At 45.3% G+C, this 18,906-nt stretch overlaps 1 protein-coding gene across 2 annotated transcripts in view; it reads left to right on the top strand.

The window, feature by feature from the left end:
* Positions 1–18,906, top strand: part of LOC115794295 (tropomyosin alpha-3 chain-like) — a 28,550-nt gene that overhangs the window by 4,631 nt on the left and 5,013 nt on the right. The window contains exons 2-6 of one of the 2 annotated variants that reach the window (XM_030749714.1): positions 11,524–11,669; positions 15,995–16,128; positions 16,838–16,955; positions 17,222–17,292; positions 17,688–17,763. In XM_030749714.1, coding sequence (XP_030605574.1) covers positions 11,535–11,669; positions 15,995–16,128; positions 16,838–16,955; positions 17,222–17,292; positions 17,688–17,763 — 534 coding nt within the window. In that variant the 5' untranslated portion in view covers positions 11,524–11,534. The remainder of the gene's footprint in view (positions 1–11,523; positions 11,670–15,994; positions 16,129–16,837; positions 16,956–17,221; positions 17,293–17,687; positions 17,764–18,906) is intronic. The other variant, XM_030749713.1, reaches the window with a different exon arrangement.

Genomic DNA, 18,906 nt, shown 5'->3' with positions numbered 1-18,906 from the left:
ATTACAACATTACTCACACATGCGCCATGGCTCCCACAGCCACTAGTTTTTCAAAACACTCATAGCAGGCAGCGGTTTTAACTGCGCAAGCGCAAAGAGGCGAGGCTATTATAGAGACGGTGAGCTCTCTATAACAGTAGTGCAAAAGGAAAGTTTTTTCCAGCGTCCAAAACAGCAGCTTTTTCTTTTAGTAACCACCATTAAAATCTTTACTGGGAAACAGCTGGAGGTCCTTCATCAACCACCTGATCAGCAAGTGAAGAAAAAAGAACTTTGTAGCTGCTCCATCCACCCTGTTTGTTTCAAACAGGGAAAAACAGGGAAGTTAAAATATGCAGATGAACTGTTAATACGAAAAAAGTATTTCTTATCCAGTTACTTGGGTAATCGATGGAATAATTGGCTTTGTATCGGTATCTGCAGATATCCAAATGTAAAATATCGGTATCGGACATAAAAAAGTGGTATCATGCCATCCCTACTAATTAGCCCCCCACCCCAACATACCTGCTGGGCTGAAATTTGTTTCCTGATTAGAACCCTGGATTCATTGAGGAACTCATTTATATTAAAATTTTTTGGTTCAATGCTTTGTTTAGTCCATGACTGTGTTGTCATCACCAGGGTTTTAATGGTTTTGGATTTTACATTATAGTTTAGTTTTACTTTATTTAATATTTTTTTCTCTATTTCAGTGAGTTTTAATTAGTTTTTAGAGTGGTTTTACTTGTTTTTAATTTTTAATGCTTTGTTATGTGCAAGAGTAACTATTGCATAATAAGAACTCAACAAATTATACCATTTAAAAAAAAAAAAGTACAGTATTTTTCGGACTGTAAGTTTCTCCGGAGTATAAGTCGCAGCAGCCAAAAAATGCATAAGAAAGAAGAAAAAACATATATATGTCGCACTGGACTATAAGTCGTATTTCTGGGGGGAAATTTATTTGATAAAATCCGAGACCAAGAACAGACATTTCATCTGAAAGGCAAGTTAGAATAATAATGGATTAAAGAACAGGCCGAACACGGTTACGCCTACGTTATTCTATCGTAACACATTCAGCTACATGACGCACAACGAACTGAGTACGTGTCTGGTATGTTAATGTAACATTAACAGTTATTCAGATAACCATAACATAAAGGACATGCTAACAAGTTTACCAAACCATCAATCCATTTAATTCTTCATCCTCTGTGTCACTTCTAAACAACTCCGCACACTCCATAGGTAGACGAAGCGCCACTTCCTCTTTTGTGTCACTGTTGTCAGACTTGTCGTCATTTGCGGTTCCAATTATTCCGGCCTTTCTGAATCCCGACAGGATGGTTTCAGTTGTCACTGAAGCCCATGCTTTGTTGATCCATCCAATGACTTCCAGGAAAGTTGGGGTTTGAGCAGTTTGTTCAGTGACCTCCTGTCCCTCACTGACTCAAACGTCTCCAATTTCTGCCCTATGATGGTTCCAGCCTTGTGAATCAGTTTGTTGATCCTGTTGGCACCCCCCCCCCCCAGCAGACAACAGCAAAGTAGATGGCAGTCACTGCCACAGACTGGTAGAAGATCTCTAACATCTTGCTGCATATGTTAAAGATCTGAGCTTCCTTAGAAAGTAGAGTCTGCTCTTCCTATACACAGTATCACTGTTGGTCTTCCAGTCCAGACTGTCATTCAGGTGAACGTCCAGATACCTATAGCTGTCCACCATTTCCACGTCCACTCCCAAGATGGTAACGGGTTTAGTCGCAGTTTTATTTCTCTGGATGTAGAGCTGCAACGATTCATCGACGTAATCGATGACGTTGACTACAAAAATTTGTCGACGTGGAATTTCATCGTCGAAGCGTCGTACTTTTAAACCCATCCATCTGTTTTGTTCCGCTTATCGTGTGATTTTGTAATTGCAATACACTACAGGAAGATATGGGGGCAGTATTGCCTCCATTGTTTACCAGCAACAATAATACCAACGAAGAAAAAAGTAACCGAACGGTGTAACACTAGTAGTGATGGGAATTCTGGCTCTTTTCAGAGAGCCGGCTCTTTAGGCTCGGCTCCCAAAGAAGAGCCGGCTCTTTCGGCTCCCAAATGGCTCCTTAGATTTTAATTTTTAAAAAGTGTGAAATGAATTACTAATGTAAAAACATACATTAGGCCTATATCAAACATTTCTTTATATACTCAACATATAATAGAGTGCTCTAAATACAAATTATAAAACAAAAGATTGGAAATCAGAAAAAACAAGGGCCTTTGAGGAGTTGATCCTGCCCTGTTTTGTTCTTCTAATTGCACTGAGGGATGAACAATTTGTATATGCCTGTGCAGGTTGTTTGTGCAGCCTGCTCGATATTAAATTTATATTTGCAGTCTACACTCTATCACATTAATCCTTTAACGCCAGGCGATCGCTGCTGAATCGCGGGTTTCCTGACCTTACTAGCCGCAAACAGCTGATTAAGACATAGCATCTCACCGCAGAGTCAGCTGGTCAAAGGAACTTGATCAGCTGGCTTTTTACCGTAACTCTGTGACCACTCGTGCTATCGGAAAAAATCAAACGGTTCCTGAAAGCTCAGAAATTGCACTTCACAGTCATGTAGTGGTATTACGGTATTTGTTGCCGGAAGTCCGCAAACGTCGGCACTTTTGAAGTACGCTGTGTCTTCTTCGACATGTTTGGAGGTATAAAGTTAAAATGTGTCCAGTCTTTACTACATTTTCTCTCACTCATTTTCCTCACCGTTCTGAGCGTAGCCTCTAGCAACTTCCTTTAGCTCTTTCCTGTCTCCGAATGAATTTTGCAGGAGCCCCTCCCTCTCTGGTGTTTGTTTACTCACTGCAGTGTGTCCGTGGACCCTCCCCTCCCGCTCAGTGTAGACGATCATATGCTACCATTTATCTTAACCAATCAGGTGCGGCTTCCACAAAAAAATAAATAAATAAAAATCAAACGAACAAAAAGAAAAAAGAAACTGCTCACTATCGTGAGCCGGCTCCCGTCATTCACTTCAAAGAGCCGGCTCTTAGACCCGGATCGTTCACGACCGACCCATCACTAAACGCTAGTGGAACAGAGAGGAGGGTGGAGAAAATGAAAGAAAATGGAGACAGACTGTCAAAGGTGTGGGAGCATTTGACAGAAAACAAAAATAAAGCTGAATGCAGACTGAGCAGAGCTTTCCCTCCACGGCAGCATCGCTGCAGTGCTGAGCGTTTAAAAAGCCGGCACCCTGGAGCTGTGACGTCAGCTCTGGATGGGTACGTTAGTGCGTCATTGATACCTGTTAATGTTACAGTAATGTTTCTGTTAGTTTACCTGTCGGAAACAAGCTCTCATGGATAATGTTTGCTAATCACCGCCATTTCAGTTATGTTAGCTAATGAGTGAAGGACAATAGGAGCAGCTACATCGGCTCCTATTTGTTTTCTCACATTATTTATCAGCGTTCATTCTGAATAATAAACCTCTGTATGAACTGAATCATCTGTAAACATTTCAGATATTTTGGACGGAAAAAAACTTTTTGATTTAATTTGAAGCCTTAGTTGAACTTTTGGACAGAGGCCATTTTTATTCATTTGCACATTATATTTTCATTTAAAAATAAAAATTGCATTTACTTTAATATGCATTTTTTTATTTGATATTTATTGTGATGGTCACATTAATGTTAAAAATACATTTGATTAGTTCCAAACTCGTATTTTTATGGATCATTATTTTAATTGTGAGAAGAGAACAAGGTGATGTTAACAGGTGGGCAGGCTTGAACAGGTGTTAAGACTGAAATAATCGTTGACTAATCGATTAATCGATAACAAAAATGACAGATTATTCGACTACCAAAATAATCTTTAGTTGCAGCCCTATCTGGATGTCGATCACCATTTCTTTTGTCTTGCTGACATTGAGAAAGAGATGATTTCTGCTGGACCACTCCACAAAGCTCCTCACCAGCTCCCTGTACTGTGGTTCCTCCCACACTTAATACACCCAACCACTGCAGTGTCATCAAAGAACTTTTGCATGTGGCATTACTGTTGTACTGGAAATCTGAGGTTTACAAGGTAAACAGGAATGGAGATAGAACTGTCCCCTGTGGTGCAATGAACATCATGAGACATCTTTGGGGAGCAACATAAAGAAAAACCCAATAAACTTAAACCTCGAATAAACTCTTATCTCAAAAATTGAAAGAATTAATAAAAATATTTATCTTAAGAATAAATGAGGAATAAATTGGACTGCCTAGCACTAGATGCAGGTCCAGCTTCAGTGCAGTAAATTATACACCACATGGAGCTAATGTTAACATCAGAACACAGCGAAATATTATAAACAAGAACAAACTGAACTCAAAGCTCAAATACAGCTTTTAAAGCTGGTGTGTTTGTTTGTATTTGTGTGTCACGGTGGTGTGGACATCCCAGTCTGTAACACATTTATCAGTGCTTCCTCCTGCTCAGAGATGCTGGTTTGGTTAAATACTCAATAACCAATTAGTCTTCTGTGCTGGGTCTTTGCGGGAGCTGCGTACGTAAGTGGCTAATGTCGATTGTGTGTAAAATACTTTGTGGTCGTTTTCCAGTGTTTTATGTGCGGAAACAGAAACATAAATGCTGGGGCTTTTTTGCCTCCTGGGTCATCCCTCTTTGTGCTCCATTTGTTTTTTTGTTTTTTTTAACTGTAAACATCATTGTCCCTCTAGTTTTTTCCATCCATCCATCCATTTTCTTCCGCTTATCCGGAGCCGGGTCGCAGGGGCAGGAGCCTAAGCAGAGAAGCCCAGGCTTCCCTCTCCCCAGCCACCTCCTCTAGCTCATCCGGGGGGACCCCAAGACGTTCCCAGGCCAGCCGAGAGATATAATCTCTCCAGCGTGTCCTGGGTCTGCCGCGGGGCCTCCTCCCGCTGGGACATGCCCGGAACACCTCACCCAAGAGGCGGCCAGGAGGCATCCTAATCAGATGCCCGAGCCACCTCAACTGGCTCCTTTCGATGTGGAGGAGCAGCGGCTCTACTCTGAGCCCCTCCCGGATAGCTGCACTCCTCACCCTATCTCTAAGGGAGAGGCCAGCCACCCTTCGAAGGAAACTCATTTCTGCTGCTTGTATTCGCGATCTTATTCTTTCGGTCACTACCCAAAGCTCGTGACCCTAGGTGAGGGTAGGAACGTAGATCGACCAGTAAATCGAGAGCCTCGCTTTTACACTAAGCTCCCTCTTCACCACGACAGACCGGTGCAGCGTCCGCATTACTGCAGAAGCAGCCCCGATCCGGCTGTCGATCTCCCGCTCCCTTCTCCCGTCACTCGTGAACATGACCCCGAGATACTTGAACTCCTCCACTTGGGGCAAGAACTTGTTCCTGAGCCAGAGAGGGTACTCCACCCTTTTCCGGCTGAGGACCATGGCCTCAGACTTAGAGGTGCTGATTCTCATGCTGGCCGCTTCACACTCGGCTGCGAACCGTTCCACTGCGAGCTGGAGGCCACCCCCTGATGAAGCCAACAGGACCGCATCATCTGCAAAGAGCAGAGATGAGACTCTGAGGCCACCAAGGAAGAAGCCTTCCGCCACCTGGCTACGTCTAGAAATTCTGTCCATAAAAGTTATGAACAGAATCGATGACAAAGGGCAGCCCTGGCGGAGTCCAACACCCACAGGAAACGAATCTGACTTATTACCGGCTATACGGACCAAGCTCTCACTGCGGTTGTACAGAGACTGAATGCCCCGCAACAACGGGCCAGTCACCCCATACTCCCGCAGGACCTCCCAGAGGATAACCCGAGGGACACGGTCGAATGCCTTCTCCAAGTCCACAAAGCACATGTAGACTGGTTGGGCAAACTCCCATGCGCACTCGAATATCCTTGAGAGGATAAAGAGCTGGTCCAGCGTTCCGCGACCAGGACGAAAACCGCATTGTTCCTCCTGGATCCGAGGTTCGACTAACGGACGGACCCTCCTTTCCAGCACCCTGGCATAGACCTTACCGGGGAGGCTGAGGAGTGTGACCCCCCGAAAGTTGGAGCACAACCTCCGGTCTCCCTTCTTAAAGATGGGGACCACCACCCCGGTCTGCCAATCCATTGGCACTGCCCCAGATCTCCACGCGATGTTGCAGAGGCGTGTCAACCAAGACAGCCCTACAACATCCAGAGCCTTCAGGAACTCAGGGCGAATCTCGTCCACCCCAGGGGCCTTGCCACCAAGGAGTTGTTTAACTGCCTCAGTGACCTCACCCCCAGTGATGGCCAGGTCATCCCCCTCGTCCCCAGACTCTGCTTCCACTACAGAAGGCATGTCAGTGGGATTCAGGAGGTCCTCGAAGTATTCCTTCCACCGCCTGACTATAGCCTCAGTTGAGGTCAGCAGCACCCCACCCGCACTATAAACCGTGTGAGTGGAGCACTGCTTTCCCCTCCTGAGTCGCCTGATGGTTTGCCAGAATCGCTTCGATGCCGTCTGAAAGTCTTGTTCCATAGCCTCACCGAACTCCTCCCACACTAGAGTTTTTGCGTCGGCCACTGCCCGAGCTGCGTTCCGCTTGGCCTGTCGATACCTGTCAGCTGCCTCCGGAGTCCCACAGGCTAACCAAGCCCGATAGGACTCTTTCTTCAGCTTGATGGCTTCCTTCACCTCCGGTGACCACCATCTGGTTCGGGGGTTACCACCACGACAGGCACCAACCACCTTGCAGCCACAGCTCTGAGCAGCAGCCTCAACAATGGAGGTGCGGAACATGGTCCATTCGGACTCAATGTCCTCAGCCTCCCTCGGAATGCTGTCGAAGTTCTGCCGGAGGTGGGAGTTGAAGATCTCCCGGACTGGGGCTTCTGCCAGGCGTTCCCAGCGCACCCTCACAATACGTTTAGGTGCACCAGGTCTGTCCAGCATCTTCCCCCGCCACCTGATCCAACTCACCACCAGGTGGTGATCAGTTGACAGCTCAGCTCCTCTCTTCACCCGAGTGTCCAAAACATACGGCCGCAGATCTGATGATACGATTACAAAATCGATCATCGACCTGCGACCTAGGGTGTCCTGGTGCCATGTGCACTTATGGACATCCTTATGTTCGAACATGGTGTTTGTTATGGACAAACTGTGGTTTGTACAGAAGTCCAATAACAAAACACCATTCGGGTTCAGATCGGGCAGGCCGTTCCTCCCAATCACACCCCTCCAGGTCTCACTGTCATTGCCCACGTGAGCGTTGAAGTCTCCCAGCAAGACTATGGGGTCACGAGATGGAGCACTCTCCAGCACCCCGCCCAGTGACTCCAAAAAGGGTGGGTACTCTGAACTGTCATTCAGCGCATAAGCGCAAACAACAGTCAGGACCCATTCCCCGGCCCGAAGGCGCAGGGAAACTACCCTCTCGTCCACCGGTGTAAACTTTTTAGGCCGGGGGGATACAAGAATACCCACCCCAGCTCGCTGCCTCTCACCGAGGGCAACTCCAGACTGGAACAGAGTCCAGCCCTTCTCCAGGAGACTGGTTCCAGAGACCAGGCCATGCGTTGAGGTGAGCCCAACTATATCTAGCTGGTATCTCTCAACCTCACGCACTAGCTCAGGCTCCTTCCCCACCAGAGAGGTGACATTCCATGTCCCAATAGCCAGTCTTGATAGCCGGGGATCGGTCCGCCAGGGCCTCCGCCCTCGGCCACCGCCCGACACACACTGCACCCGACCCCTACGACACCTCCTGCGGGTGGTGGGCCTACAGGAGGGCGGGCCCATGTAACCTCTTCGGGCTGCGCCCGGCCGAGCACCACGGGCTAATGCCCGGCCACCAGACGCTCTCCCTCGAGCTCCCTCCCCAGGCCTGGCTCCAGGGTGGGGCCCCGGTAACCCTATCCCGGGCAGGGTAAACTGTTCCCTTGCTTTTATAGACATAGGGGTCTTCTGAACCGCTCTTTGTCTGGACCCTCTAGGTTTTTGTTGTTTTTTTTTTTTTTTTTTTTTTCTTCACTTTGTTCATTCCTTCACATCCATGAATAGTTTCAGCAGTCTCCCTCCAGGAATTTGTGAATGCTTATGTTGATGCTTTTATTATTATTCCTGATTGTTATTCTCTCACTGATAAATTCAAAAACTGTGTTGAAAAGTAGCCGGAAATGCACGAGAGGACTCGGCAGTGCTGAATAGGCCAATCACAATTGTTCCGGGCTGTGTGGACCCAACGTGTAGTTAGATTTCTTGAGAGGTGCAGGTCATGTTAAATCGTAGGTTACTGCATAGGTTCAGAGGGGTTTCCGTAGCCGCCTTGTGTGCCCTCCTCAGGTGGACTTTGAGGTTGGTGGTTTTTCCTCCGTGAGAGGTGTTCCACACGTTTTGCCGTCATCCACGACACTCGCTTCGATCTATCATACTCAAGGAAATCTGCCATTATTTCGCAGACTTGTGTAGTGAGCACGTGCACACACACACACAGTGAGGTACTGGATGATACTCCCTGCTAAAACTGCTAGAGCAGGGGTCGGCAACCTGTAATCCGGAAAGGGCCATTTGAACCTGGTTTCCACGGAAAACAAAACAGTGAGAGCCGCAAATACTAGCGGAAGCTGGTCGCCGGTAGTGGCTACCGCGAGTGACGCATATATTGAGAAACGAAGATAAACAAATGGATAAATAAGATGATTTTATTTTAATATTTCAAGATCACAATAATGTTCCAATTTAAAACTACAACAAAAACCGAACTGACAAAAATAAAATGCACTTCAATTGGATACTTATAATTTACTTCCGGATCCGCACAGAGCCGCGGATTAAGCCTGGATGAGCCGCAGGTTGCCGAGGGGTCGGCACAGGGGTGTGCTACAGCATAAAAAGTGATTTTGTATCAAACCACAAGGCTTTTAGATAAACTGACAAACATGAAAATGAAGGTCTCTGGAGCTTGAAAAAAGGCGACTGGACTTCTTTTTGTTTCTTGAAGACGTTTCACCTCTCATCTGAAAGGCTTCTTCAGTTCTCAACCAAATGGTGGAGAGACCCAGGTATTTAAACCCCTGTGGGCGTAGTCCCCTGGAGGTGGTTATGACCCTCTATTGTTCATGTGCGTAAACACATGTGCCCAGGTCTGAAGGGAGGCGTGGGTCATTTCAATCAGTGGTTTTAGTTGAAACCAATTTAGGACTCCGCTCCATTGTTTCCTGTGGCCTATTGAGGTCACTGGAACAAGGGTGTGAATGGGGGTTGAGACGTCTGGGAAGGGAGCTCAGGACAGCCCTGTAAGCGGGGGAAAGTTGGTGACGTAATCCACCTCCTCTGTTCAATGATGGTTGTTCACAGTGGACATAGATGCTTCTTTCACTCCTCTTTCAAACCATCTGTCTTCTCTGTCCAAAATGTGAACATTGGCATCCTCAAAAGAGTGCCCTTTCTCCTTCAGATGCAGATGTACAGCTGAATCTTGTCCTGTCGAGGTGGCTCTTCTATGTTGTGCCATTCGTTTGTGAAGAGGCTGTTTGGTTTCTCCAATGTAGAGGTCCGAGCACTCTTCACTGCACTGGACGGCATACACTACATTGCTGATCTTGTGTTTGGGGGGTTTGTCCTTGAGATGAACCAGTTTTTTTAGATTAAGATTAAGATAGTGTTTATTCGTCACATGCACAGTTATACACAGTACAATGCACAGTGAAATGTATTTTGTACCTGCAACCATATTTACACACACATATAAATAAGAAGAATAAAAATAAAAAAGTAATTCACACTATACACTATACTCTATATACTATACACTATACACACTTTTACGTGGAATTATAGATTATAAATTATAATATTTACATTGTGCAATATTTGGTCCAGTTAGGGCTCAGAGTTGAGCAGACGGATGGCTTGTGGGTAAAAACTCTTCTTCAACCTTTCAGTCTTAGCCCTCAGGCAGCGGTAACGCCAGCCTGATGGGAGCAGGGAGAAGAGAGAGTGTCCGGGGTGGCTGGGCTGTTTTAGGATCTTCATGGCCCTCAGCCTGCACTGCTTGGTGTAAATGTCCTGCAGGTTGGGGAGGGTGGTTCCGATGGTCCGTTCAGCTGAACGAACCACCCTTTTTAGGGCCATGAAGTCCTGCTTGGTGCAGTTTCCCATCCAGGTGGTGATGCTCCCACGCATGATGCTCTCGATGGTGCAGGTGTAAAAGTTCCTGAGCACCTTGAGTGGGAGCTTGAAGTCTCTCAGCCGCCTGAGGAGGTAGAGACGCTGTCTGGCCTTCTTCACAGTGATGTTTATGTGATGAGTCCAGGACAGGTCCTGTGAGATGGTCACTCCCAGGTATTTGAAAGTGTCCACTTTTGCCTTAGGGTGTGACTTGGTTTGAAGTATACTGGGATGTCATGCTTGGAGAAAATTCTTCTGAGTTTCTCTGACAAGCCTGACACATATGGGATGACAATGTTCTTCCTCTTGTCTTTCCCATTCTCTGTAGTTTGTGCTTGGCCTTCATTCCTGTGCATCTTAGCTGATTTCACGAAAGCCCAGTTGGGGTAACCGCATGTGAAAAAAGCCATCTATGTCCACTGTGAACAACCATCATTGAACAGAGGAGGTGGATTACGTCACCAACTTTCCCCCGCTTACAGTGCTGTCCTGAGCTCCCTTCCCAGATGTCTCAACCCCCATTCACACCTTTGTTCCAGTGACCTCAATAGGCCACAGGAAACAATGGAGCGGAGTCCTAAATTGGTTTCAACTGAAACCACTGATTAAATATGACCCACGCCCCCTTCACACCTGGGCACATGTGTTTACGCACATAAACAATAGAGGGTCATAACCACCTCCAGGGGACACTACGCCCACAGGGGTTTAAATACCTGGGTCTCTCCACCATTTGGTTGAGAACTGAAGAAGCCTTTCAGATGAGAGGTGAAACGTCTTCAAGAAACAAAAAGAAGTCCAGTCGCCTTTTTTCAAGCTCCAGAGAATGCTATGACCTGGATGACTGAGAATCTACACAGACATGAAAATGAAGGTATTTTATCCATAATTTCAGTTCATTTTAGTTTTGTAAACAAACAATACAGTTTCAGTTATCGATTTTTCCTTTTAATTATCACTTTTAACTATTTCATTTAATGAAAATGTTTTTCAATTTCAGTTTTGGTTATTTTGTTAATTTTTGTTAACAATAATAACTTTGGTTGTCACTGTGTAGGTAGTTTAACATGGAGGTGGAGTCCATACACAGAGCGAGGAGGCGGAGCTATTACAGAGATGGTGTGCTCAGTTTCAACTTTTAAATGGAGAGAAGGAAGGGGACAGAGCTTTATTTAGAAAAACTAGTAGTTAATTAATAGAAACAAGTGGATTATTTCATTTATAATCACTTGAAGACAAAATTATGCCTGAAATTAAAATCTTAGCTCAGTGAGTTTCAGACGCAACAGGAAGTTCACTGAGGTCCAGGATCAGTCACTTCCTGTTTCACTGACGAACAGGTTGGTGTAATGATGTGTTCATACTGGTCTGACTCTGTGCTGGTTTTTGTGCAACAGAAGAAGAAAAGATGAGCGGTGGCATGAACAGTATCGAGGCCGTGAAGAAGAAGATCAAAGTCCTGCAGGAGCAGGCAGAGGAGGCAGAGGAGCGGGCGGAGAGGCTCCAGAGGGAGGTGGAGAAGGAGAAGAGGAGCCGGGAGGAGGTATACACACACCTGTAATCACACTTTCTGAGTGACTGCTTTTACAGGAAGTTTATTCCTGTCTTCCTTCCTGTTTATTTAAACTGTTTCTTGTCAGGTGACAGGAGGTCACTCCCCCCAGAGCCCCGTACTGCTGTGGATTTACACATCTGAAAGAGTCGTTATGGGGTTTAATTGACACTGCATTTACCTGCTGTCAGACAGGACTGATGTCATTACTCGCCATCAGACTTCATTCACCAAAACAGCATGTACCTGCTGCTGCTGCCTCTGATTGGTCAGTTTGAGTTGGTAATCTGAATAAAAAAGGTTTGAGTGAGTTCAGTGCGTTTGAAGTGGGACATTAACATCAGGCCAGCGCACATTTAAATGCATTGGTACAGCAGGTTAATCACTGTGTGGTTGTGTCCCTGAGTTTTGCAGGTGGTACTGGCCGAAAGAAACTAATAAGTAATCTCTTTTCAGGAATTTATCGACATCTGTTTAGTCCTTATATTGATGCTGTGATTATTATTCCTTGTACTGAGATGACGATCATTATTCTCTCACTGTTAAATTCAAAAACTGCAGTGGGTTAGGGTATCTGGAAATCTTGGGAAGAATTGATGGCTATGAACAGGCTGATCTCAGCAGCTGCTGGCTGCGTCGACCCCTGGAGGTGCACATCAGGTTATGACGTAGATTTCCCACCGAAGCATAAATCCTCAGTAAGGTGTTACTCGGTGTGAACAGGAAGTGATGAATAATCATTGATCACTGCTCAGACTGGCTGTGGTGTCAGACCTGGCTGGACTGTGGGTTGCAGGGCGGCGGCTGCTTTAACCCTTTAAATACTGAACCTGTCGCTGGTGACAGAACTTCAAAAGTGCCGCCATGCGCCGACTTCCGGCAACAATTACTGTAATAACCCCATATTGGCTGTGAAGCTCATTTTCTAAGCTTTCTGAAACAGTTTGAATTTTTCAGATAGGACAAACGGTCGCATCATTACAGTAATTCAACCTTTGCTCAGCCGCCTCAGTGGTGATACACTCCGTGTTGATCAGCAATTCACAGCAAGTAAGGGCAGTTAAATTTAAGGTCAAATTTAGATTTAAAGCTGCAGGAGAACAGCTTCATATTCTATCAGCATGAAATGAAGAGTATACTCCGGGTACTCTGTGTGTGTGTGTGTGTGTGTGTGTGTGTGTGTGTGTGTGTGTGTGTGTGTGTGTGTGTGTGTGTGTGTGTGTGTGTCGGGGTGTGACATGCTGATAAACTGCAGCATTAAACTGCTGATAACACACGCAGAGTTCCTTCTCTGTGAGGACTGTCGTGACCCGATCCTTACAGGAAACCTGGAGTGTTCGGCTTCCTGTTTCCTGCAGATCAAAGGATTGTCTTCCTGCTGGTTACAATGTGAGCAGACGTCTGTGCGTTACGTTCAGAGTCATAAACAAATACCCATTTTCTGTTGAAGAGGAACTTGACTTGGTGCAGAAACAAATTTGTTAATCTGTGTCTTTACACAGATGCACCGTGTAAGGTTTACAGCACAAAAAAACAAGTTTAAGTTTAAATAAAAGTTTCTACAGTTTGAGTAATTATTAGGGCTGGGACTCGATTAAAAAATGAATCTAATTAATTAGAAGCTTTGTAATTAATTAATCAAAATTAATCGCATTTCAGTATTTAACATGAGAAATATTGATTTAAGTTTGGTTGATGAATGAATCAATATACATAAGCTTACACTTCAAAATCTTGTTCATTTTCCCACCAGTCTACTACACAGACCAACAAAGGGTGGAAGTGCTCCTGTGATAAGCAAACTCAGCATTTTTGTTTGTACTTCCATCTGGAAGTTTCTTGTATTTAAATTTCCCATCCACCAGCGTAGTCTCATCCGTCATCTCCATAGCTGTGTCCAAATTCAGGGGCAGCATCCTTTGAAGGAACCAGCCCACATAGTCCGCAAAGGCCGGTGAGTGAACGTCTGTGAAATTGGACGGTCTATCCTTCATATCAACGTCACCTGCCCTCACCTGAGCGTAGCTCATGTTGCCTAGCAACCGTGACAGTGCGAAGCACAGCTGTGGAAAAGCAGCTGGTTAAACGGAGAACGAACTTTTCCTCCTTTTTGTGGTTTGATTTTAAATCTAATTCAAAATATGCTGTTAAAACAAGCATAACACATTTCAACATCAAGAAAGTGAATGATTAATTTCCAACCAGGGGCGGGCTGGGGTTAAAATTCAGCCTGGGAGCTTGGTTTGGAGAGGCAAATGGACAAACCATAATTTTAAGACAAGAGAACTTTATTTGCAGGTGCGGACTGCACCTGTGGCCACGAGAGCTGCAGCAGCCAGTGCTGCTGTGCTTAATTGGGTAAAAAAAAAAAAAAAAATTCTCCCGAAACTCCCGATAGCCACCACGCCCCTGTCTGAATGAGTTATATCCGTGTTTAACTTCCACTCAGCGGCGAAAACCAGTGGGAGGTTGAAAATGATGTGACAGCAATCGGACGTTCTCTCCGGCTAAAGCAAACCTCGATAGTCCGGTCAGCTGACAGCTAGCGAGGCGAGCTGCTGGTAGAGCAGCAGCAACGGACAGCTCCGAAAACGGCGGAGCTCTTAAGCGATATGAATTTGGACACAGCTCATCACGCTCATCACATTGTGTGTCGATATAATCTGTATGCCTGGACTCCTGCAGTGAGAAATGTTCAGAATCAGAAGGTTTTATTGCCATATGGGAGAACAGGTTCACAGCATTAGGAAATAGCTGCGGTTCTAAGTGCTTACACAAAAAACAAATAAGTATAAAAACTATAAGACAATATTACAAAATATACAGTGCAGAGAATAATTAAAAGATAAAAGAATGTAAACTATAGTCCAGTAATATGTACATCAGTGCAAACAGACAGGTGCATAGACATAGGGTCATCAGCGTTTGTGGAGGGTGGTGGTTCCACGGTGCAAAGTGCGATTAAAATGCGTTAAATTTTTTAATTCCTTATTTTCCCCATAATTAATTAATCGTAATTAACGCGTTAAAGTCCCACCCCTAGTAATTATATTTGCTTTCTGCAGTTAATGCAAAGTTTTTGTCAGAGGCATTCATACAGATTAACAGGATGTAATTTTCTTTTTAGTTAGTGTCTTATGTGAGGCACTCTGAACCAAACCACAGGGACAGGTGCTGGAAATCATTGAAAATGCTTGGATTCAAATATTGTACTTTAAAGGTTTGAAAAGTGCTTGAATTTTTGATATAGTGCTTGAAACTGCTTGAGAGTCTGCTTTTTTTTCTTTTTTTTAATAAAAAGCAAACTCTCTGATTGAATAGTTTGTTTATGAGAAACAAAATGAGTTGGAAAGTCTAAAATTAAAATTTATCTGCCTGGCCCGCACGTCTGCAATCTGTTTGTGACCCTGCCCCTCCCTCGAAGACAGCGAGTCTGTGTTTTAATGAGTGTTGGTTTGAAGACTGGAAATGCCAATTATGAATAAGTATGGAATTATATTTAAAGTCAGGTGTGAGAAAAAACAATCTGCACAAATAATGTCGTTCTGCGAGCACAGGTATTCAGTCCTCGAGAGGAAATTTAACAACTCGCGTGCTTAGAATCCAAGCGCACAAAGAAACATGGCGCACACGAGTGTCTGCTGTGTGAGTGCTGCTGCAGGTTCACGCTCTGTGAGGAAACTTTATGTGTGAGGAGCTGAATTCTATGCCTGTGATGAAACTGACTTTTGACCATTTGGGTAGAGCCTAATGTGATTCGTCACTTTGATGGATGGTTCAGGTTAGTGCATTAGACCGAGTTACACTGTGACAGCAACATAAGAGCTGTTTTAAACTAGATTTACTCACATTCTGGAGAATAAAGTTTCCTGAATTAACTATCAGTAGTTGTTTTCTGTCAAGTGACTTATGGCATAATACCATCTTTTTAATGTGATTAAAAAATGTGAAATAATTTTGAGTGTATTTGTATAAAAATATGTTGCAGTGTTAATGTTCTGGAAAATCTTGAAAAGTGCTTGAATTTGATCCTGGAAAAGGTGTATGAACCCTGAAACCAGCTAAAATATTGTTTACTAATAAACAAATCTTTCATAACGAGTAAACTAAAACATAAAAATGTTTGTTTAATCTGTTAGAAATCTATTCCATGTGAAGCTTTTTATGCCCGCTGTCACAGTCTGTGTGTCAGGTTTTATTGTGAAAGGAAGGAACTGGATCAGGTAGCGATAGGGCCCTTGCAATTAAAAGATCTCTGAACCCTGTGGGTCAGAGCTCAGTGTGTGTCAGCTGACCTGTGGGCTCTTGTCTTGCAGGCAGAGGCCGAGGTGACGTCTCTGGGTCGACGTCTGCAGCTCAGCGAGGAGAATCTCGACCGCGCTCAGGAGAGACTCGCTGCCGCGCTGCATAAGCTGGACGAGGTGGAGAAGGCGGCTGACGAGAGCGAGAGGTCAGACAGTATTTGCACTACGCAAATATTACTAACACTGTTAATAATACTGCGCAATACACTGAAAAATACTGCAAATAGTACTACACACTAATATTGTTGGACAGTGTTCGCCCTGATGCTGTTGGTACTGCTGCAGAGCAGCTCATTTCCACGGAGCTGGTCTCAGTTCTGTGGACACACTCACTCACTCTGAACCTCATGCTGAGCACACTTCCTGTTCCTTTCACTCTGTTTGGTTTCACAGAGTTTGTAGCTTTTTTACTGAGTGTCTGTGTGCTAACTCTGGCACCTTTTTACCTGAGTCACACCTGAGCAGTGTGTTCCTGTGGAGCCAAACAGGGTGTAATCTGAAGTGTCATCATGTTGGTGCATGTTTGTGGTTTTCTGGATGAAGTGGGATTGTTTATATCGTGTATGCATTAGTGTTCAGTGTATTCGGTGTGTTTTTCACAGTCTGAGCTGAAACATTTAAATGGCGATGAAATGTGTTTCTGTACCTGTCTCACCAGAGGGCACAGAATGGCTCGCAGTCCGTAATTTGAGTACCGTGGCTTTAAAGAGTCACTCTGCAGGTTTTTCAGCAGTTGCAGCAGTTTAGATATTTGCAGCAGTGCAGGTGTCATGGTTTTAAACAGCAGCAGCAGTGAGGAATGGTAAAGGTTAAATCTGATCACATGACGCGTCCCTCTGTCTGTTCGTCCCTCAGAGGGATGAAGGTCATCGAGAATAGAGCTCTGAAGGACGAGGAGAAGATGGAGCTGCTGGAGGTTCAGCTGAGGGAGGCCAAAACGATTGCTGAGGAGGCCGACCGCAAGTATGAGGAGGTACTGCAGTAATGCCCACAGTACTATCTATATTACACGGTAATGCAATAACATGGTGGTGTAGAATACTGGATGTCTCAGGAGGCTGACTGAATTTATGTTTAAAGCACAAAGCTCTGCTGCTGTGAACTAATCTGATAATCCTAACAAGCTGATTGGTCCTGCTGTCACTGTAATTGATTAGCGATGACCATAGATCAATATGAAAGGGGACACTGTCACTGTTGTGCGGGCGGTCCTCAACACTCTGTATGTTTGATTGACAGGTGGCTCGTAAACTGGTGATGGTGGAAGGAGAACTAGAGCGAGCTGAAGAAAGAGCGGAGCAGGCCGAGAGGTTCATCTCTCTCACACACACACACACACACACACACACACACACACACACACACACACACACACACACACACACACACACACACGATCTAGATACAGCACAGCAGCCTTACAGAATAATCTTTCAGAGCCACTTTATTTGGAACAACTTTGGCGATCAGGTGATTGTAAGGTGTTTCCTAATAAAGTGGACTCACCCGCCTGTGTAACAGCATGAAGTTGCTCTGATGCACTTGATAACTGATGACCTCACTGTTATGTCACGCTGATGACTCAGTGCGATGTTGCATTGCTTCTCTAACAGCTCCGCCTCTTTCTCCCTGTCTGTTTCCACGGAAACTGGCTGCATGTCCTGCTACCTGTCTTTCTCTCTGTCCGTCTCCACCTGTCTCACAGTAAGGTTCGGAGGTTGGAGGAGCAGCTGAGGAGTTTCGACCACTCGCTGAAGAGTCTGCAGGCGTCTGAGGATAAGGTACTGAGGATCACGTGACCTCTACCTGCTGTCAGTCAAAGTGAAGCTCCTCCTCCTGACTTCCTGCTGCCTCCATGATCTCTGACCTTTACCTGCTGCTTCAGCTCCTCCTCCTCCTCCTGCTGCTGCTGCTGCTCTGCATGAATTTACCTGCTGCAGGCTCAAATAGCACCTGACAACAGATGAAACACCTGACATGACATCCCACAGAACACCTATAGATTAAACTGATTTTAATGGATGAAACACTGATTCCATATCATTAATGCCTTATTAGCATTACACCTCCTCGTACAGAAACGCCTGACAGTAAGCTCAGGTGGCGTCAGGTTTATTTCAATCCTTCTAGAAGAGAGTCTCAGGAACCATCTTGGTAACAGTTATTTCTAAGCTGTAGGGGGAGCAGTCTAAGCAGAGACTTCAGACCTCCCACTCCCGGCCACCTCCTCCAGCTCTTTGCGGGGACACCGAGGTGTTCTCAAAATAGCCGAGAGATGTAATCTCTGCAAAGTGTCCTGGGTTTGCCCTAAGGTCTCCTCCCAGTGTGTCATGAAACAACTCACCTTGGGGTAGGGCATTTCCTTAACTGGCTTCTTCTGATGTAGAGGGGAAGCGGCTCTACTCTGAGCTGCTCCTGACTCAGCTCCTAACCCCATCTCTAAGGGACAGACAGTCTTCAAAAGAAACTCATTCACACCACTTGTATCGGTGCTCTCATTCTTTCAGTCACCACCCAAAGCTTGTAACTGTAGGTGAGGGTAGGAATAAAAATCAACAACTTGAACTCTGTCCTCACCTCTCTCTTTGCTACAACAGACCTACAGCTCCCACATCACTGCAGATGCCATGACAGTCCTGTACATCTCCTGTTCCACGCGCTCAGCAGCACCCTGTCCCCCACAGAAGTGAGCAGGAAGGCTGAGTCACATGATGGCTTGCCAAAGTTGCTTCAAAGCTCATCGAAGAAAAACTTTGGATTTGTTTAGTGAGGTCATGGAACAAAATGTTAAGTCACTGCTAGAGCCACGCTCTGATTGGCCCGTTGGTACCAGTAGTGGGATCTCAGAAGTGAGCGACAAGCTCGACAGAATTCATTTTTCAGCTTTTTGGAGGAAGAGGCAGGGCATCTGCCATCTTTGCTGG

The sequence above is a fragment of the Archocentrus centrarchus genome, chromosome 16 (genome assembly GCF_007364275.1).
Source record: "Archocentrus centrarchus isolate MPI-CPG fArcCen1 chromosome 16, fArcCen1, whole genome shotgun sequence".
Taxonomy (NCBI): domain Eukaryota; kingdom Metazoa; phylum Chordata; class Actinopteri; order Cichliformes; family Cichlidae; genus Archocentrus; species Archocentrus centrarchus.
This window is presented reverse-complemented; position numbering and strand designations above follow the sequence as displayed.